Source organism: Heteronotia binoei, chromosome 3 (assembly GCF_032191835.1).
Source record: "Heteronotia binoei isolate CCM8104 ecotype False Entrance Well chromosome 3, APGP_CSIRO_Hbin_v1, whole genome shotgun sequence".
Lineage (NCBI taxonomy): Eukaryota > Metazoa > Chordata > Lepidosauria > Squamata > Gekkonidae > Heteronotia > Heteronotia binoei.
In genome coordinates, this window is record NC_083225.1 from 155,691,730 (window position 1) to 155,714,356 (window position 22,627).

General features: G+C 41.4%; 1 protein-coding gene across 2 annotated transcripts; it reads left to right on the plus strand.

The window, feature by feature from the left end:
• Positions 1–538: 538 nt before the first annotated feature.
• On the plus strand, positions 539–21,800 carry LOC132568645 (beta-1,4-galactosyltransferase 3-like). Of its 2 annotated transcripts, none has more exons than XM_060234673.1 (7): positions 539–711; positions 3,962–4,434; positions 10,842–11,077; positions 14,112–14,302; positions 15,022–15,144; positions 19,899–20,003; positions 20,388–21,800. In XM_060234673.1, exons 2-7 carry the CDS (start codon positions 4,197–4,199, stop codon positions 20,539–20,541), a joined length of 1,047 nt encoding a protein of 348 aa, XP_060090656.1. In that variant the 5' UTR covers positions 539–711; positions 3,962–4,196; the 3' UTR covers positions 20,542–21,800. The 2 variants fall into 2 exon arrangements, with proteins under 2 accessions (XP_060090656.1, XP_060090655.1); XM_060234672.1 differs by having other exon boundaries at positions 644–715.
• The last annotated feature ends 827 nt before the right edge of the window (positions 21,801–22,627 follow it).

A 22,627-nucleotide genomic window follows, 5' to 3' on the forward strand; every position in this document is an offset into this window, starting at 1 on the left:
CATGGCTACGCACCCGAATCAAACACAGTTACAAAACTAAACTTCACAAATGCATGTAGAAACCTATGTCAACACTAATTCACACACACAAAACTTGCAACTGTTGTGGTTTAGTGTTTCAAAATAACAGCAGCCTTGTTGCTTTTGCCAAGCCGAATAGCTTGTCATCTACTCTTCCCTGGAACTTCATCTCAAAGGGGTCCAGGACCACTCAAGCATTCCTTTATATGGAAACTTTCTAATACGAGGCCACACCAGAATTGAACATATACTGCGCAATGTTGAATTTCGCTACACTACACACCACAAGGTTGAATCTCGACAGCCCAGGGAGTTGCTTCTTTTCAGCAAATATGCCTAATTTTACAGAATGCAGAACTTTTGATTTGTATATTAAGCCCGGATTTCTTCAGGAGAATTTGCGTTCTTTCTTTCTAGCAAGAAGTCCTCTAACGCTCCTAAACCTAAACCGTAATACAGAGTCTTAGTCGAAGAAGTTGCTAACGAATAAGAAGGCGACTTCCTATGTTCGACTCCTACGATTCCCAGTATGCCCGGGGAGAGTGCGTTGCATCCTGGGAGCTGTAGTCCTGAACCCTCCGGTGACAAGAGAGCGAGCGAGCGAGCGAGTACTAAGCGGGGAGGTGTAGCAACCAGGGCAGCTGTTTAATGGAAGTGTTCGGCACGCGCCCGCCTCCATGAGGCAGGCAGGTACGTGAGCCATTTCGATGTCGTGGCACCTGAAAGCAGGCTCGGTCAGACCTGAGGCGTTGCGTGTGGACCCCCGGGAGGGGCTGAGGTCCAAGTAGGCCCCCGGCCCTGCTAAGAGGAGTGGTATCTGCCTGCCCTTTTCCCGGTCACGGGCCAGGCGGGAGGGGAAGGTCACCTTTTAAGGGGTTTCCGGTGGTCGGGCCGTTGTGAAGCTTTCTGAAGCTCCTGAGGCAGTATGGTGTAGCTTTTAGTGTCTTGGGCTAGTGTTGGGAGGCTTAGCTTCAAATCCCAGCTGGTCATGAAACCTACTGGATTACCTTGGGCCAGCCTTACTTGTTAAAATGGAGGAACGGAGAACCATGGGTTGGAGCCAACCAACTTTTACTTCCTTGAAAAGGGGAGGAAGGCAATGTTCCCTCTAAACCGCAGAGTCTTGTGAGCAAAAATTCTACTTTGTGAGCTACTGGCATTAAAGTTGTGAGCTACTGTATAAATTAGTATGCCCTGGTGTCATCCTTCCTGAGCTAAAACAAAAATCTGTGAGCTGGAGGCTAACTCACTTTAGAGGGAACACTGGAGGGAGGTATCCGCTTGGACCACCCTTTGCTGCAGATCAAGGGATCTGTATGGACAGAAGTAATGTGGGATGTCATGAGTCATGTGGGATGTAATACGGAGGGAGAATTGGCTGAAACTGAGCAAAAAAAGCGGCTGGATCCAACTCCATTTGTGCCACCCTGGGCTCCTAAAAGGGCAAGTAGGATAAAAATATGTTAATAGATACATTTCAGTCTCTTGCTAAATTAGGAGAGTTTTAAAATTTCCAGCTGACGTTAATAGAAAAAAACCTAATCTACCATCCAGAGTTATGAGAATAAGATGGCTACTGTCTTTACCAGCATTCCTGAGTTCCTCGAAATGAGTATGGAATAAAAATATGCAACTGGACCCTTAGATACAATCCAATTCACAGTTATACCAATCTAAACTGATAGATTTCAATGAGTTTCACCTGGAGTCGCTGTTTATGGGATTGAATGGCTTGTAGGTTATATGTTGTTTTCTTGTAATCTGTACATCAGCCCTGTAAATAAAGTCTTGCCAGAACTCTCTCCATACTCCATACTCTGCTGAAAGTGATCCAGTTTGGCAGCCCTGTTGGTCCGAAGAAATAGAACAAAGTTGGAGTCCAGCAGCACCTCTAAGACTGACAAAGTTTTATTGATAATGTAAGTGTCTAGCACATGAAACCTTACATTCTCAATAAAACTTTGTTGGTCTTAAAGGTGCTACTGAACTCTTAACTTTGTTCTAATGCTGAGAGTTTTGTCTATGGCCATCTTGTGAATTCACTGCATGGTTTGAACTAGAGACTCTTTGAGTCCCAGCTTGGTGCTATTGTCACTCGCTGTATGATCTCTGTGAAGTAATGCCCAATAGTTGTGTGTGTCTCCTCCACCATTTTCCAGAATGTATGGGGACAAGGTCATCTTCCCACTAGCAGCTGAGCATAAGAACTGACTGCTAAAAAGTATGATGTGGGTTTTTCAAGTTTACTTTTAAATGCTTGCCTTCAATCCTGCAAGTATGAGTTAGGTTCTGGTTTTCAGTAATTAAAATAAGTCTTGGAGGATTCATTATGTTTGTTCAAGGTTGTATTACTAATATTGAAAACTGCCTTTGAGAATCGGCCCTAAGAAGCTCCCATGTGTAGTGATCTGCTATGCTGAGTATCTCTCCTGTGCTTTCATAGTAGTGCTTTTTGAAGTTTAGACAAAACTGCTGTAGAAACCCTGGTAGGAGGAAGCTGATTCATGCTTCAGAGTAAAAGTATCCTGCATCTCTGCATCCTAGAAAAGATATAAGAAAGAGGGGATCACTGATTAGCACCAGAACTAACTACATTCAGAGAAAGGGATAGCTAGAGATTATTGAACCTAAATGCACCATTTTGGGGTTATATTAAAATAGATTAAACAGCTATGCCATCAGCCTTCCTCGTATTAATTTTGAAGACAAACATTCCTGAGACTGCAGTGGGTTGCCTGAACGGGAAGTTTTTTTTAAATTAATTTTTCTCTTGAAGTAATAATCTACTTCTTCAAGTAACTACTAGTGGTTATTCAGTAATTGTAACTTTATTTCATCTTGACTCCAGAAGCATAAACCTGTACCAGTATTTAGCAAGAACCAGTGTAGTATAATGGTTAAAATCAGGGTTTGTTTTTTTTTGAGCAGGAACGCACAGAAATGCAGTTCCGGCTGGCTTGGTATCAGAGGGTGTGGCCTGATTGGCTGGCTTGGAGAAGGCATTTGTCATTTTAAACCACTTATCCAAGCCAAGCCAGCTGGCAGCTTGGAGAATGCACTCAAAGTTAAAGTTGCTTTCTTTCCATCTCTCCCCCCCATCTATTTCCTTCCTTCCGGATTTGTGGCTCTCAAACATCTGCCTAATGTCTTGCAGCTTTCAAACATCTGCCATTCATGTCTTGCAGCTCTCAAACATCTGCCATTTATTCTTTGTGGCTCTCACGTTAAGCAAGTTTGTCCACCCCTGAGCTAGGACCAAGGAGACCAAAGTTCAAATCTCCAGTAGAAGTTTACTGGTGACCCCGGACTAGTCAGTGTTTCTGTTATAATAACCTGCATTACAGGATTATTAGGATGAAAAGGAAGAGTGGAAAGCTATTAGTGTCAATCAGAGTTTCTTGGATGAAGAGCAAGATGGGCTTTAAATATTAAAATCTAAGCATCTTGAAATTGTCCTTTTTATGGGAAATAAGTGTTTGTATTAACTAATAATGGTAAAATAAATACAGCTAGATCATCTGGCTGCTGTAATCCAACCTTACTGGTAGACAGTAAGTAAATCTATGTGTATTAAACATGGAAGTGAAAGAGATTAATAATCCTTATGGTATATATTGCTGTCTTACGCCAAATCTGTCTTTTGGTCCGTGTAGCCCAGTATTTTCTGTTGTGAATTGCATGTTCTGTTCAGTACTGTTTACTTGGATTGGAACTGACTCTCCAGGACCTCAGATGTATTTCCCAGCCACGTGACTTGAGATTGTTTAACTGGAGATACAAGGATTAAATCTGGGTTCTTCTATAAAAGAGGCAACAATCAATGTCTGAGTTAAAATAATATGCCTAGTCATTCTTTAAATGCTGTTGTATTTGCCAAGAGATAAATTTTATGCAACCATATTTTCACAAATTTGTATTGCTTTTCTCATTTGCCTTGCAGATTGATTAATGGAAGAATGGATAAAGATGTACAGGAGATAGTTAAAATCTAAAACATTTGAATAATATGCAGATCACATAATATGATAATGTAAAATGCTTTAAAAGGATGCTACGTACCTCATTCACCTGACCAACACTAATGCTTACTTTAATACTTACCCCTTTAAAATATTAATGTGTACTGAAGAATTTCTAGCACAGCTAAATCTTGTGCAAGGCCTTTGGAGAAAAAAATGTCCCTCTCTCGAGTTGAAAATCCTTGCTTTCTTCTTTTCTTGGTCATCTTTCAAGCAATATTTATTTTGATATTATATCGAGGTGGAGCTTCAAGTGTGTTTCAGGGTTTTTTAGATGTTCCTCAACCATTGGACTACTCAAAAACGGAAGATGTGTATACAAATCTCAGCTTGTTTATTCATGCTCCTGATAAGGAAACTATGCCGTACTGTACACCACAGTCACCAATATTTGGTATGTATACAATTTTTAAAAAGATCTTTTCCCCCCTTGCCCTCACAAATTGAGCTGGGTCAATCCATCCTTATGATCCGATTAATATATGTAAATCCATGTACAGGTCAGGTAATCATATCCTGGACCAAATTTAATTTGAGTTGCCAGACATTTGCATTCTTCCTTCTTCAGAATGTTGTACATATTATATGTTGAAATGATAGGGTATCTTTCTGTGCATTGAAAGTTATGGTTTGAGCAAGTAGACAATCTAACAAATAGTTGTTGTTCTGTTGGTTAATGTTTTATCCTTGGCTGGAAGATAGTAGAGCTTGTTACTTGTTTCATATAAGGTTGTTTTCTTATGTATCTTAGGAGCTTCAGCCACTGCAGGGATTTTGATTTGAAACTGCGTAAAGTTCCAGTGGACTCAAAAATTGTTTTCTTAGGTTATTTGGAAGGCTAGTTAGGACAAAGAATTAATAGTAGATGGAGATTAGTTTGAGATGGAATTGTCAGATTTTAACTGAAGCAGAATTATTATTAAAATATTATTAAATTTACCATTATCAGTATTAATATAACTTTTAATAGGTTATTACTTCTGTAATAATGACAGTTTTATTATTTGCTTTGGGGTTATTAATACTTTATTGTTTGATATACCCTAACTTCATAACTTTACCAATTGTATTTTTAAAACCTTAATAAAATGTTTAAAAATATGATTAAATTGACCTATTTGGTAGGGGTAAAGGTATACTTAATGTTTTTATATTACCATAGCTGACAGCAATTCCTGGAATGTCTTGTGCGGATTCCAAGATCCTTTGGTTTTTTTTCCTATATTGTAACAATGCTTTTGTGGTACTCCAACATTAAAACTGAGTGCAGTTCTGATAGGACTGGAGGCAGGGAAATGACTTTGGATTGTTGGTAGGATCCAGAATGTAGCCAGACAGTTAGGCCAGAAGCAATTTCAGTTTTATACTTTCTCAGAACTTTGGCACCAGGGCAGTTCGAGGCAGGTAGGCACAGTTTTGAACGTCTGTTCTTGTATGACTGGTTCAACAAGTTCTTTTCCCTCCAAACTGACTTCCTAGTTGCATGCCATAGAAGTTGTCAGGTGCTCTGACTTTCTGAGCAACCTGTTCCTTGCCAAAATTTTCCTGTGGTTTTCTGGGTCTTTAGAGAATAACCTGGTGTAGTTTGGCAAAACAGATGTCTATCTTCTGACCCTGTACTGCTTTGAGATTAAAATGTTACCTTGTGAGCAAAGCTCAGCTTCATATTCTAATCTGATCTGGCAAATCTTGAAAGCCTGCACGTGCATGCTGGCTTTTACAGATGGGCCTCTGAGAATCATTCTACATCAGTCTGACAACAGATCTTTCCATTTTTTGCTTTTGTTGTTGATGTTGAAGGAACATAGCGTTTGGCAGGTAGGCTTGTTTTTTCTTGGGTTTGCATTCCCTTTTGTGTTAAACTTGTACAAGAAGCTGCTGCCTTCTGCAGGAAGCAGCTTTTCCCATATCAATTAACTGTCATTATTCAGTACGCTGACCTTGCTGTCCTGAGATGTAGCACTAACTTGTGTGAGTGCTACCAATTAGCATCCTGTGATCTCTAACAAGCCACCATGTAGCATTTTATATTTTTTGAAGGAAATACATTTTCAGCAACTAATTCTGTGTAGTTTCAGGGGGGATAACTGTAGTAGTAGCACAAATATGAGTCCAATTGCATATTAGAAACCAACAAAATTTTCAGGGTGTAGGCTCATTTAATTATCTGATGAAGTGGGCTTTGACTCACAAACCTTAATACCCTAGAATTTTTTGTTGGACTCTAGGGTGTTACTAGACTCAGATCTTCTATGTCTGGGTAGTTGCAGGCCTTCGGATTTGTTCTCACATGATTTATTTCAGCTTTTGCTTTTCATAATACTTTGCAAATATCTAATATTAATATCCAGAGGTTTCTTTGCAAACTGGAGATCCCTACTGGAGGGGCATTTTCCATCAGCGCTCAGAGAGGCGGTGGTCCGTCCCCTCTTGAAGAAAACATCGTTAGATCCGACCGAATTGGCACACTATCGGCCGGTATCGAATTTGCCCTTTTTGGGCAAACTTATCGAGAGGGCAGTGGCGTTGCAGCTACAGAGCTTCCTGGAGGACGCTTCTATCCTTGACCCCTACCAGTCTGGTTTTCGCCCGGGCCACGGGACGGAGACGGTGCTGGTCGCCCTGGTGGATGACCTTCAGCGGCATCTGGATCAAGGCGGCTCGGCGGTGCTGATGTTGTTGGACCTATCGGCAGCGTTCGATATGGTCGACCATCGGCTTCTGGCGCGCCGCCTTGCCGACGCAGGGATTCAGGGGTTGGCCTTGCAATGGTTTTCCTCTTTCCTTGACGGTCGGGGACAAAGGGTGGCGATTGGGGAGGAACTGTCCCGGAGACACACGCTTGATTGCGGGGTGCCTCAAGGGGCGGTGCTCTCCCCGATGTTATTTAACATCTACATGCGCCCCCTTGCCCAGATTGCCCGAAGGTACGGGCTCGGGTGTCATCAATATGCTGATGACACCCAGCTCTATCTGCTTATGGATGGCCGGCCCGCCTGCGCCCCAGAAAATCTGGACCGAGCGTTACAGGCAGTGGCTAGGTGGTTTAGGCTGAGCGGGCTGAAGCTGAATCCGGCGAAGACAGAGGTCCTGTGCCTTGGTCGCTCCGGCCCGGGAAGGGAAATCCCCCTGCCAGTTTTTGACGGCGCGCCACTAACAGCGTCGGGCAGGGTTAAGAGCCTGGGGGTGCTGTTGGAGCCTTCATTGACAATGGAGGCCCAGATAGCAGCCACTGCCAAGTCCGCGTTTTTTCACCTTCGGCGGGCGAAGCAGTTGGCCCCCTTCCTGGAACGTGACGACCTGGCAACAGTGATTCATGCTACGGTCACCTCGAGGTTAGACTACTGTAATGCCCTCTACATGGGGCTACCCTTGTGCCGGACCCGGAAACTGCAGTTGGTGCAGAACGCTGCTGCCCGGCTGTTATTAGGGCTCCCAAGACGGGAGCACATTCGGCCGGGGCTCCGGGATCTGCACTGGCTGCCAGTAATATTCCGAGTCCGGTACAAGGTGTTGGTTATTACCTTTAAAGCCCTATATGGCCTAGGACCTGTCTACCTTAGGGACCGTCTTTCCCCACACGTTCCCCAGAGAGTACTACGCTCGGGTTCACAAAACCTGTTGGTAGTCCCCGGGCCAAAGGAGGCCCGTCTAAAATCCACCAGGGATCGGGCCTTCTCAGTAACGGCACCTTATTGGTGGAACCAGCTGCCGGAGGAGGTGCGGGCCCTGCGGGACCTAGGGCAGTTCCGCAGGGCCTGTAAGACAGCCCTCTTCCGGCAGGCCTTTAATACTGACTGACAAGGAAATCTTTTGGATGGAACAAAATGCATCTGTAGACCGCCGGTTTTTATCTATCTTGCTTTTATTAATTTATGGTTTTAATTTTACTTGCAAGTGTTTTAAATTGTAGTATTTGAGTTATCATGTTGTAAGCCGCCCTGAGACACTTCGGTGCGAAGGGCGGGGTATAAATCCCAATATAAATAAATAAATAAATAAATATAAAGAGAAGGCACTTCTGCTCATGAAAGGGGAAGGTCTGTTTTGTACTGATTCTTGTCCCGTATCCACCATACACTCCATGATGCTCCACAGATTTCCTGACCCTCCACATCCAGACTGTTGTTATTACTCCAGGGTATACCCAATGATTAGTCAAGGTGATGTTTATTGCAATTTTTGGAATAATGGACAATGTCTTGATGGCACTGGCAAGAGAAGTTCTGTGAACTATAAATAAAGAGTTATGGAGAATTTGAAAGCCTGCACACTTGTGTGGTGGTACTGCAGTTGGTCCTAATAAAAGTATTGCACAGCTTTGTTTTTGGACTTTTCTGTCAGACTACCACAGCTACCTAGAATATCTGTCTTGGGAAGATGATCTGGGTTGGGACTTTGCTTACAAGGGCTTTCCTATCCTCAAACTATTAGAAAATATTATCCAGTTTTGAATCTTTATGTAGTTTATCATCTAAATTAATCTCTGCTATAGTTACAACAAGAACTACCACATTTTACCTCTGCCCTTGGCCTGTTAGGGGATGCATACCTTCTGTTTCATAGCTGAGATATATTTGCTTAACTGCTAGTTTTTATATTCTTAACTAGGGGCTGCTATTGTTTGTTTTTCCTAGGAGTTTTTGGTGCGTACTGAAGCTAGCTCAGCTGCCCACTTTCCCTTCCCCTAGCACCACATACATTAATTTAGTTTACAGTACATCCCATTCAGGATGCTGACAAGAACTTAACATCATGGCCTGAAATATCTGTTTTTTCCTGGTCCCTTTTATTTATTTATTTTTAAATACATGAAATACTTTGAAAAACCTTAATTTATTTTATTGCCTTAACCACCTAAATGCATCACTTATAGTTTGACCAACATTTAAAATGGCACAGTTTGATATATTTATGTTATTTAAAAGGAAAAATGCCTTGGTTTTCTATAAGCAAGATTTCAGATATACTCGATATGAAAGGAGATGCAAACTGCTACACCCTTTGTCAGCTTAATGCATGTACGCTGGTTTTTGTCATTTGAAAATTCAAGTTGTTTACACTATACACATGAATTACATGAAAATTCTTACGTTAGAATGTTCATGGTAGGCATTCTAGGTGACTAAAAACCTTGTCTTGAAAAGTATTTCACTCCTTCTAATACTAAAAGTGTTTCATTGTTGTAGTTTTAGTGCTCCCCAAAAAGTCCCTCAGGATGTTTATTTTCCTGAACATCACATTTCTAGGTCATATAGCTGATCATAACATACATGCCTGCATGTAAAGTGATATGACACCGAGGTCTCTATGGAATTTCTCAGATTATTACATCAGAATACTTTGAAGTTTTAAGCTCAGAGAGGAATTATTTTTAAGTCAAATTTTAAGTTTTATTTTAGCCATGATTTTGACATATTGAATGATATTCTTTGGTCAGCATATTGCCCCTCATTTCATATTCAGTGAAGGTGGAGGTTTTATTTCCTTCCCACGCAGTGTGCTGAGTATCTAATAGGTTTTTTCATTCTTTCTAAAAAATGGTCTCATGCCTCAAGTTTCTACCTTGAAATTACAGTGTGCTCTGATTGGTAAAAATCAATTTTTCCAGACCATTCTAACAAATGGTCTGCAGTGCTTAAGAGCAGTAGACTCAAATATGGAAAACCGGTTTGATTCCCCACTCTTCCACATGCTGCTGATGGGTGATCTTGGGTCAGTCAGAGTTCTCTCAGAGCTTTTCTCTCGAGCAATTCTCAAAGAGTTTTCTCAACTCCACCTCCCTCACAGGGTCTCTGTTGTGGAGAGAGGAAGGGAAGGAAATTATAAAATTGCTCTGAGGCTCTGAAGGGTGGGGTATAAATCCAATCTCTTCCTCTTCTCATTCTACTGTGAATCAATCTTTCAAAGAAACTCAGAATATTGCTCCACTGTGAATGATTAAATTGTCATTTTACAAGGAAGAAGTGGGAAATAACAGCATGTTGTGAAACTTCCTCCTTGTACAGTGGCCATCACGGGAATTTCTTAGGTACAGGAGCAACTATTTGCTATATTCAAGAATCAAGTTCTTATCTGCAGTGCATTTGTCCTTCAGCCGACTGTATTTTACCCCACTTTTCTGTCAAAAAAATTGATTCTTGGACTAGTTTCTTGCAATTAACTACTAAAAAAAATCATTTAATTATGTCTTGGTCCCTGCAAACTTCTTGTAATGTCCTTGCCATAGTACTGAAATGTCATCTTCAGCTACAATCTGGCATGACCGCATACAAGCAGGATCAGGATAGCAAAGAATTAGCCAATGCAGGCTTTGTCCCAAGCCTCTGGCATCCAGGCTTCTATTGATTGTGAAAATGGAACAGTTTTTAATTTAAAAACGTTAATTGAAGCTCTGTAACCTCACAAACCCTGGGAAGCTGTATTGTATGCTTAATAGCTCTTGCTATTCAAAGCAATATAAGGATAGCTTCCACTGAAGTACATTTCCTCATTGAAGAAATATATATGGAAAAGCATGCTGAAATTGAAAATCCACATGGATTTTCTAACAGAGCATCCTTGCTGGCTCCTGCTTGGTAATCTCCTGAACAATTACACATGATCCCCCCCCCCCCCAATACTAACAGTGTTTTTCACATATTTGTAAGGACTGTTCCTTAGAAGGAGGATATTTATGTCTAAGTTTGGGGAAAAGGAGTATCTCGTTAAATGTAAACAGTGATTCCAAGCTTTTGGTTGTCTCACTTTTCATGGTTGTCTTCTTGTTTTGTTCTGTCCTCACCCCATTTTCTAATGCAGTTGGACCCTTAAAAATTACCTTTAACGTGCTACGCAGTGAAAGAACAATCATCAGCAAAAATCCTTATGTCCGGTTAGGTGGGCAGTACAGCCCTCCCCACTGCCTGGCTCGTTACAAAACGGCAATCATTGTGCCACACAGGAACCGTGAAAAACAGCTGCGCCACTTGCTGTATTACCTTCATCCCTTCCTCCAGCGTCAGCAGCTTCACTACCGCATCTACTTGATTCACCAGGTAAACTAAAACTAAGGGCATGCTGCTTGTCTCTTGCAGAGGAGTGTAGATGGCTTTTGAATAAAACATGTCTTCCCAGATGTCTTTTGAAGTACTGTGTGGGGGAATAGGGACATCTTTCTTTGTGTGTATGTACACAAGGCTGTTCAGGAGCTTCATAAAGGCAAAAGCTGCTTTACTTGGCACTTCTGCCGAGTAGAAAGATGAAATGTCAGGGATAATGCAGATTTCCAAATTGCATGTGGGTTTATCTTTTAATTACTTGTGCTACTTTTACCAGGCAAGAAATGCTATGAACTCAGCTTAGTCCAAACTTTTAACATGGATCTTATTTGACGTTTATATTCTCTACCCATGCAATGTTTGTGTTTTTTTCTCTCTTTCAAAACACCTATTGGAAACACCTAATGGTAAAGAATGGACACTGATTGGAAGGAAGCTTTCCCCCTTTGTAGATTGTAAAAATTGTGTTTTGTATGCAAATATGAAATTGAGGCTCATGTTAGCAGCAATGTTCCCTCTAAGCTGCAGAGTCTTGTGAGCAAAAATTCTACATTGTGAGCTGTTGGCATTAAAGTTGTAAGCTACTGCATAAATTAGTGTGGTCTGGGGTCATCCTTCCTGAGCTAAGACAAAAATCTGTGAGCTAGCTCACGCTAACTCAGCTTAGAGGGAACACTGGTTAGCAGCCTTGAACAATTGCCATCATCCCCAGCAGTGAGAGCCTCTCAATTTCATGATGTTATGCATGTCCTAAAGGGGCCTTTACTCTTAGTAAAGTATTGGGTTAAGAGCTCTTTTTAGCCTTAGTCTGCTTCTGTCAAGCTTTGTTCTTTATTCTTCATGATCCTCTTTCACAGTCCATTGCTGCTTCTGTACACTTCTTTCAGCTTTGTTGTCTCTGGGTTTTTTGGCCCTGAGATTCTCTGTTCCAGGATTTCTTCCTTATCTGTCTTGTTCCTGTGTGAGGAAACCATGTGTTGAGGAATTTCCCTCCTCTCACATGAGTTGGACTGCAACCTGTTTAATTTCATAGAATTATAGAGTTGGAAGGGACCATACAAATCATCTAGCTCAGGGGTGTCAAAGTAAGGCCCATGTGCTGCATCTGGCCCTTGCAAGCCTCCAGTCAGGCTCACAAGCAGTTACCTCTCTGCTACTTCCTCTTTCCTGTTTCTTGCATTGCAGCTCTTTTGCACAGTCTCTTGTACTTTCTGCTTCACAGAGGAGAGAAAGAAAGCCTTTCCCTCAATTGGCTGAGGGAGGGAGAAGGGAAAGAGAAAGCTTTCTCTTCATTGCTCAAGGGCTCCTCCCTCTCCTCTGGCAAGGGAGAGGGAGAAGAGCCAGAGAGAGAGAGAGAGAAATGGTGTCCCGTAGTAGCAGACACCAATGTTTTATTCCAGGTACAAGCTTTTGTACACTTGCTGACTTCTTCAGAGAGAGAGAGGAATGGGGGTGGGGAGAGAGAGGGACAGGGGAAGGAAAGAACCAGAGAGAGAGAATGGAGTCCAGTGTTTAAGACCAACAGTGTTTTATTTCAGGTGTAGGTTTTGTGTAGTGGTTAAAGGTGTTGATTCTTATCTAGGGGAAGTGGATTTGATTCCTCACTCCTCCACATGCTACTGCTGGAATGACCTTAGGTCAGTTATAATTTTCTCAGAGCTGTTCTGCTCAAGAGCAGGTCTTGGAGAGCTCTCTCAGCCCCACCTACCTCATAGGCAATGTTCCCTGTAAGCTGAGCTAGTGTGAATTAGCTCACATTTTTTTAGCCCCTGGCTCACACATTTTTGTCTTAGCTCAGGAAAAAGGGCCCCAGAGCAAACTAATTTATGCAGTAGCTCACAACTTTAATGCCAGTAGCTCACAAAGTAGAATTTTTGCTCAAAAGACTCCACAGCTTAGAGGGAGTATTGCTCACAGGATGACCGTTGTCGGGGGGCGGGGAGGGGAAAGGAAAGGAGATTGTAAGCTGCTCTGAGACTCCTTTGGGTAGTGAAGGGCAGGGTATAAATTCAATCTTTTCTTCTCCTTCGGGGGTGCTGGGGGGAGGGGGAGAGCCAGAGAGAGAGAAAATGGAGTCCCATGTTTAAGACCAACAATGTTTTTTCCAGGTATAGATTTTGTGTTCCTGCAGACTTCTTCAGAGAAAGAGTGTAGGAGAAGCGTAACAGCAAAACCTGCATTCTTTATTAGTGGAAGGGAACTAAAGTCCAGCAACACCTTAACAACTAACCAAATTTGTGGCAAGGCATGAGGTTTTGTGAGTTTCTGCTCACTTGTTCAGATATAGCTAGAATGGGAGTCCATCTGTCATTATACCTTGGGGAGTGAAATGATTTCAGATGCCAACTGACAATAGCAGACATTGGTAATGAGAGAAGAAACCTAGATTTCAATTCAGTTTTTCAGTGTTAGGGTTTCTAATAGCAGTAGAAAAGAGCAAGAACCCAGTAGCACCTTAAAGACTAACAAAGTTTGTGGTAGGGTGTGTGCTTTCATGAGTCACTCCATACTTCTTCAGACTTATTTCCATTTATTCTTTGCATCCTCCTATACCAAATTGTGACCTAGATTTCCTGTCTCATTCCCAGTACTGATATCTCCATGCCTATTACCCACTCCTCTGCATATCACACCTAATCCAATCAAGCCTGCTATTGCCATTTAGCATCTGAAAATATATTAATAAAAATTTATATCTCTGGTACCTCATGTTACATTTTATGGCACACATAGCCCAGCCCAATGAAGTAACATTTATGTCAGATCCATCCCTCATAACGAACAAGTTTGACACCCCTGATCTAGTCCAGTCCCCTTCTCAGTGCAGGATCCGCCTAGAACATGCGTACAAGTGTTCGTCAAATGTTTCCTCAGGAACTGGATACTCCAAGCTAATACACCAGATCAGCCAGTCATGCCAGCATCTCACTGCCACAAGCACAATGCAGCCTAGATTTTACAAGCTGATAGTTGTCCCCTGATCTCGTCACTTTTGTTGTGTTCAGTACTGAGTTGCACATTCTTTTTCCAGGCTGGAAATGGTCCATTTAACCAAGCAAAACTTCTTAATATTGGCATCCGTGAGGCCATGAAGGATGACGACTGGGATTGCCTGCTTCTGCATAATGTAGACCTTGTTCCAGAGAATGATTATAATCTCTATGTCTGTGATGAATACTACCCCAAACACATGTCCAGTGCCATAGACAAGTTACAGTACAGGTAATCCATTACACCAAAAGCTCTCAGTAATGTGGGTAAATATATTTAATATAAGGCAATGCCTTCCTGAGGCCAAACTTAGCCTTAGCATGGCATCAGGTACTAAGAGCTGTTTACATCTGATTTCTTAGACACAAAGAATAACAGATATGTGCTTTGGTATGCCCTCCCATTTTTCATCTGATACCTGGAAAAGATACAGCTGGCCCATAACCTGAAACTTTGTGTGGGGGTGTAAATCAGTACAGAACAGGAAAAAATAGAAATGCAATTAGTCGCTGTTAAAGTCTTAGAATTAATTTAATAAAAACTTTTGACAGAACTGGGAAAAGCACAAGCAAGCACCTCTCAGCCAGTCACCAAGGCCTTGCATATTAGCCAGACAGCTGGATGATGGGAACAGGTTTCTTACAGAGCAATTAGGTAGAACACTCTCTTTCCATTTCTGCTTATATCTCTGTGATGGAAGCATTGCAGCTCACAGGAGCTCTGTAGAAAAGCCGTAGCATGGCAGTCTTCTGTTTTCCAGTCTTAACTGAGTTGATGTCTTGCGTTAGCTGGGGCCTTGCTTCTTCAAAGGTGTGCTTATTTTCATTGGGTTTCAAGACACAACACAAAGGCAGTATTTGAGTCAGCCAAATGCATGCCAAATCCATGTAAATATTTTCAACAGTGCAATGCAAACTGCCTGAGATAAGGTTTGTTCTTCTTACCTGTAGTTTGCCATATTGGTCCTTCTTTGGCGGTGTGTCCGCTTTGACCCCAGAGCATTACATGAAGATGAATGGGTTTCCAAATACCTACTGGGACCGCGGTGGTGAGCATGATGACATTGCTGAAAGGTATTACCCAGGGCTGCCTGGGAGAGGGCCCTTGAAAAAAATCACATTACACTTTATTCAGATTCAAATGTAATAGCTGGTGGTGAACACAGTGTTTGTCTGCCTTAGAAGAAGCTGTCATTCTATTGCTTGTGCTGATTTAGAAAGAGAAGTTGTTGAGGAAGGGCAGCTTTAGACAAGACATCTGAGATCTCACCTTGTGTGTCATTAAAACTTTTCTAAAAAGCAGACATAGAGAGTGAGTTTGGATTGTGACTGGGAATGTGCTGGTTTTTGTTTTCAGTTCTGTGTTGTGTGTGGGAGGGTATTAGCCTATTTAAAAAACTTCAAGGAAAAAAGACCACGACCTGCACCAATCTCGCAACCAGGAATCTAGTAGTTGTAAGGAACCTATTACACTTATACTTCTAAATAAACTGTTTCTAAATGAAAACAGCTGTTTCATTTAGAGCAAAGGATCCCCTTTTACCTTACAGCCACTGCCACATGTTGACTGTTCTGCCATTCTACCCAAAATAACTAAGTCATCTTGGTGAAACTAAGACGTCTAGGGTGAGAGCCTGTGGTAGATGCAAAAATTATTACATAACACTAAGGAAGTTCAGGAGGCACCATAATACAAGTCATTTCAAAGCATTATAGAGAGGTGCCATTACAGGTGTTACATACCAGGGGTTTCTTAAAGGGGATAAACATTACAAGAGTACACCTTGAGAAGGAGCTATGTTTGCCCAAGGAAATGACTGCATAGCAGAATTCTGTAGCAAATGTAGTTGAAGACTTTATACAGACCTTCAAATTCAAAGTTCTTGTTAAAAGACTCCCCTCTGCACTCTACAACTCTTTTGCATGCTAGATATGGTACTGCTTTGGTGCCAGTGATTAGTTCATATTGTGCTTGGTTACTCAGCGATATCAGAGGAAATTCAATATCTAGTCGATTAGCTGTAGACTTTTCTGGCTGTCTTGAGTCTGTTTTTAAGAGGGCTTCCACTAACTTCAGTGGGGCCTGAAGTGCAAAAACCAGCTACCCACACCAGGGCTGCAGTCCAAAAAACTGAACTTCTGATTCTGTTACTTTTTTAAACAAACAAAAATCCATTTGCTATTGATGTTTTTTGAAGCACAGGAGTTTCAAAAGCAGCTTGTGATAAGAGCAGCAGGAGGTGGCTGTTTTGAAATACAAGATCACACCAAAGGGACTTTTGATTCAGCCTTGAGTAAGAAGATACTGGGTGACGCTACAAAGGCATAGTTTCTTTCTGAGTATTTCATTAAAGATTAGCCAGTTGCTAGCATGATTAAAAACAACCTAAATTCATGCTGAGACTGATTCACTATTGTCACAGTAATCAAAATCTTGAAGGAACTGAGGAAAATCTTTGCATGTTTTCCATTATTGGATGTTGTTGACAGATTATAAAAATATAAATGGAATGTTTGTTCAAACAAAAGGAACCCTACCAAGTATTGTGCTGCTGAGCTGGGAAAGTTGAATGCAAATGCATGATCAAAGAAAAAAAAAAGAATGGTAAAGTCTGCTGCTTTTGAAATGGGCATTAACTGTTTGTCAGGAAATATGTCGTTTGTGTTACTTACCAGAGTAGAAACTGTGGCTTCTGTACAATCCCACATGTTGTTGTGCACAGATGTGGAAGCAACTCCATAAAATACTGAAGCTTAAGGCAAAGAATGAAAAGTCAAATTCCCTTCCTTCCCCCAAGAGAAAACCTTTCCCTCTTTCCGCAAGCCTTGCTTCTCTTTAAATGAGCGTTACGGTAGTCAATGGACTTTGGTCCTCATTTTTTTGTGTTTTTCCCCCAAGTATTCTCCCCCTGTATTCAGCCACATATGGCACAGCAGCCTTTCATTAAACACTAGTGTAGGTGTGGGGGACAAACTCTTAGTTACAGACAAGCGCTTAGTCTTTGCTTACTATGGTTAGGTGAGGTATAGAACTGATTCCTGCCCTTACTGTGTAAGTTCACAAGACAGCCAAAAAGTAGTAGTTCGCTATGTGTACATTTTCCTTTGGGAAAGATTCCTGGTGCTATAGGTTCAGCGGATTTAACTCTGCTTCAGGATCTGGATTATCGTTATCATCAGGAGCTGGGGCTGTCTTAACAGCTTCAGCTTCTTCTTTTCAGGATGTGTCCTAAAACCCTGAACTACATTTGTGTAAGGCAGCTATGGATCAAGAAAATAAACAAAGGCCATCGGATTCAGTCTGGCCCCTTGATACCATAGAGGGTCCTGTTCTACAATACCAACACCTGCTTATCTGTGGAATTTGAGCCATGTGTTTTCCCATTCCTGACACCTGTTTTGCTTCTTTGCCATTACAGGTTGAATTGATTCTGGAACATTTTTGTGGGAGTTTCCCGAGTTCCCTCAGTTCAGCTTTTGTGTATTGATATTCTCTGGGAGGGAGAATCTTTGGCTGAGTTGTCACTTCCCTCCCCCATAGACTTCTGGGATAACTCTTTAAGTTATCCCTTTAATCACCAAGACGCTGTCCATTCTACTTGTATACAGAGCGGAAGTATAAGGAGGTATCCAGTATACATATTGGATAAACATATGGAGCAGAGGTCCATCAGTGGCTATTAGCCACAGGGTATTGATGGAATTCTCTGTCTAGGGCAGTGATGCTCTGTATTCTTGGTGCTTCGGGGAGGAGCAGCAGTGGGAGGGTTTCTAGTGTCCTGGCCCCACTGATGGACCTCCTGATGGCACCTGGTTTTTTTGGACACTGTGATACAGAATGTTGGACTGGATGAGCCATTGGCCTGATCCAGCATGGTTTCTTATGTACCTATGAGGTAGTTTCTGTGTTATCTTTCTTGCAAGATTACCACCTTGCCATAAAATAACTCTTCACACTTCAGATGTGATAAGGGCAGTCTCCTGCTATGTTTGCCATAGAAAAGATTGTGGGAATTGCAACCATTTATTCACTGTAGTGACCCACCAAAAGGATGCAAAAGTTCTCTTAGGTGCTTTACATAGATAGAGCATGGTATCAGCTATCATCATGTTAAAGGTAAAAGGTAGTCCCCTGTGCAAGCACCAGATGTTTCCGACTCTGGGGTGACATCACATCATGTTTTCACAGCAGACTTTTTATGGGGTGGTTTGTCATTGCCTTCCCCAGTCATCTATGTTTTACCCCTAGCAAGCTGAGTACTCATTTTACCGATCTTGGAAGGATGAGTCAACCTTGAGCCAGCTATCTGAACCCAGCTTTCACTTGGATCGAACACAGGTTGTGAGCAGAGCTTAGACTGCAGTACTGCAGTTTACCACTCTGCACCACTAGCCAAACAGCTTCTTCTCCATGTATGTTGAGAGCTTTTCCTCTGTTCTGAAAAGCTGGTATAGACCAGCAAAATGGTCAGCTGCATCCATGCCCTTCTCCCACTACACCCTTCACACTGGAGCATGCAAAGCATACCATTTAGTCAGGCTGTACTTTGCACTGTTCTTTTTTTAAAAAAAGAGATCATTCCAGTTCCCAGTTCCAGGTATGTGACTGCCCTAATCTCCCTTATGTAAAGCAGCGCAAAGAAGACAGGTTTCTTATCAGATCTTCTTAAAGTGGCTTTGTGCAGTGTTGTACAACCTGCCACTTTTCTCTTCTGCTGGATTGGCTCTTATTATTCCCCTTATGGGAGAATTACTTGTGTTGGTCCAAAGGAACTAAGCAGATAGGCACTTGTCATTCTTCTTGAGGCTCATGCAAAGCACTCTCTAGGAAGGGAGGATTTGATCATTAATAATTTTGCTAGACCTGGAACTTTCTGGAGTTGCTTCTGTACTTGTACAAACAGTGTATGTTGTACTGAATGATCACTTGAAGAATGTCAAGTTTCACATAAGAGGAGCAGCACAGGAGCATTGATAAACTGTAGTGAAATCCTACTTTTTAAAAGAGAAAATACAGAATCTAGTATGCGAAGTGAATTGCATATCAATGTTACCTTCATGTTGTCATCAATATTGGATTTTGATCATGAATTCCACATTAATTATAGCTCTGTTTTCAATGACTGTATCCTCCCTGAAGTCTTTCTTAATGGTTCAGTGAAATAGGTATCTTAACTAAAGTAAACTGTCCTCATCGGCTAGTATTTCTGCAGGGGGGAAGATTAAGCTATTTTCAGAAGACATGACAGTGCTAAACATAGAGCAACTTATAGCGAAACTTTGGAATTGACTTTAGTTGGGTTGAAGTGCTTCAGCACTAAGATTTGAAAGGACAGAGGTTCACCTGAAACTAGGAACATACATTAGTAGTTGCCCTGTTGCTTCAAACAGAGGTTCTGTCTCTAGTCCAGCATTCTGTTTTCCACAATGGCCAGCCAGATGTTTTAAGCTAGTATTCTTCAAATTTAGTTATAAAAATTATTAATGGATAGTTCTGTGCTCATGGAGTATGCCATTTTGTATTGGCCTCAGAATCAAACGTGGCTTTCAACAATATTTGCATCTGAAGAGCTTTGCACCTTCAGACTTCCAGAAGCACATGAAGTTTTATCCTATTAAGGTGTTCAGTTTGCCTATGAAAATTGCTTGGCTGTTAGGATATTCCATGAGGGACTGCTGTAGTTCCATGATAAGCTCTCTTTCGCAGGGTTATTTTTCTTGTGCTGCTCCTTACTGAAATCAAGACTAAAATCAGTCTTGCTTTGGCCATCTTGAGAAATTCTGTAATCCCTTACTAATGTTTCCTCCCAATTTCTTTATATCAAAAGGATTAGGTTAGCAGGAATGAAAATAGTTCGGACCCCACCACATCTTGGGCGTTACAAGATGATGGACCGTGGGCAAATTTCTAGCTATGCTGACACTGTTAAAAGGTAAGCATGGTTCCCCTCCCCCTCCTTGCATGGTCACATTCACCTAGAAGTATTCTTTGTTCTTCATATTAGACAGGGTTGTTGATACCCGTGACAACCACGCCAACTTTTCCCCATGCAGTTGTCCTGAAATCAAAGTGCGCATTCTACATGGTACAGGGGTGCAGCACTTCTAACTCGAGTATTATTCCAGCGGGAGAGAAAGGCCTTCAAAGTCACTCCTGGCTAGGTTTTGGCTACAAGGACACTGTGGGGTTCCGCACATGAATGTCTTTAGCTTACCACTTGACTTCCCTGGGAAAATCTCTTCATGAGCTTCATGTACCTGAAATTGGCTTGTACACAACAAGACTAAGATTCACACTTTGTTTTTCTTTCCCTCAGGCCTGCTGTATTACACACTAGAATAACATGGAAGGACGATGGAATGAATTCTCTAGAGTTCAAAGTCTTGGCCAAGAAGCAGCATCCTCTTTATACTAACATTACTGTGGATATCGGGGACCCACCAATGCAGCCTTCACTGAGCAAAATATAGGAGAGCAAAGGCTGAGATTGTGACAACATCTGACTGTTTGGCAATGCTGCACATGCCTGAGAACACAGCGGTTATGAAAGTGCATTTCTTTACTCTGAACTTCTGTTTACAAGAAGGAAATGAGAAGTGCTCAGGAATGGCAACAGTGGTATTAACTTTATTGTGAAAAACACTTGAGCACTGTTAAGTGCAATGACTACTGAGACTCTGCACTCTTCCCTCACTACGTGCACAGCTCTTCTCAAAGAGCAAACTGTAGAACACCCAGCCAGCTACACTGTGATGTGAGTACTTCAGATTAGTGGGTACTTCAGATTATTGTATCCTTTCTGCAACTACCTGAACTGAATGCAAGATACTCTTACGTGTTTGACCTAGTTAAGAACAGTTTGTTTTTGAGAAGGATTGCCAATTAGACAGCCTGTTCTTCTGCACCTTAGTGCGAAGGCTTTAAGGCTGCAGTTAAGTGTTACTATAAGTGTTAACATTTTTTTTTTAAAAAAGCAACTCAATGAAATCAAACTCAAGTTGAAAAGTTGAGAAGCAATGTTTTTTTTTGTAATGTACCTAAAAGTTATTTGCACTGTTTCTTTTCATGCTTTAGCAAACTTGGTCTGTCCCTAATACTTAACTACCTCCAGAAAGCAAATGCTCACACCCAGTTCAATCACCATGGGAGTACCCCTGAGAATTTTCTGTGACAAGCCATCGGGCTGCAATGTGCGATTCTGTTTGCCCCTATAAATTATATATTACAGCACTTGTCTGTCACCAACTGCTAAGGATTTTTGTAAACACCTGTAGGATAGTAAATGTTTGTGTTAACAGTTTTACATTGAGAGAAATGTCAGGTTTTTTCCTGAGTTTCTAGAAGATGTTATAAATGTGAGAATTATCTTACAGCTTAAAATGTGGTTCAGTCTAAAGCAAGAGAGGGATACTTGCACTGTACAGTCAGAGTTGTCCAGAGCACATGGTGTTACTGAGAATGCACTAGTCTAAAAACCTCTTCGTCCATATGCAAACAGACTTTTTTCTTCCCGAAGATTGTTCTTAAATGCTGTGTCATATTTAAGTCTCTCTACAGTCTTTCACTGTATTTACTTGCACTTGTTTTCCAAACTTTATATATAAACCAAGGTGTTTTTAAAAAGCTGATAAGAAATTAAGAACCACAATTTACAAACAATAATTTTTTTTCAATTTGTCATGGATTTGTTGACTTCTGTTGCAAGCAGAATAAAATTTTATGTAAGAAACTAGGCTGGGAGTAGTTTGTCATCCAGAGCTACTTAAAAACTGCAGCAAGATCAGTTCATAGCTCAACAAATTCAGACTGCTGTGATCCTAGTCAAGGGCTCATGTGGATTTGACAGGTCCTAAAAGAGTATTAAAAAACAGTCACTCACCAGAAGTGTGGCTTGTTTCAAAAGACCGACAAGTATACTGTGAGCAGGTAGTAATAATCATCACTTAATGATTTCTGTTGAATTGTCAAGGGCACTTCTCCCCTGCAATATGATTACCACCATTTGTGTGGGCTGTGCAATGCAGAAACATCTAGCACTTCACATTTTGTAAATGGTATAAACAAACAGATCTACTTTTCTCTTATTAATATGTGAAAAGTGTAGTTCTGATGCTGGAGTTAACTCTAGTCTGTGTCATTGGGCTTGCACTGGAAGTGGCTCCCAATCAGATACCTTGAAATGCATAAGAACGTTTCAGTTTGAACATCTACATTAAGAACACTTTTCTATTAACTATATTCCTGATGTAAAAACAACAGTATGTTCATTTCCCCCAGAAAATTCTCTGCTTCATTCTCCACAACAAAACAGGGGACACTTTTAACACTAAGTGCTGAGCTGTGACTCAGTGGTAGAACATCTGCTTTGCATGCAGATGTTCCAAGGTTCAAGTCAGTGGAGATATTCACTGACTCCCCAATACTCCCCAATATCTCCCCAGTGGAGATATTCACTGACTCTCCCCACTGACTCTCCCAGTGGAGATATTCACTGACTCCCCAATTTCACCCTCACATAACATCACTTCTCATATGGATATTTCATGAGTATTTGCA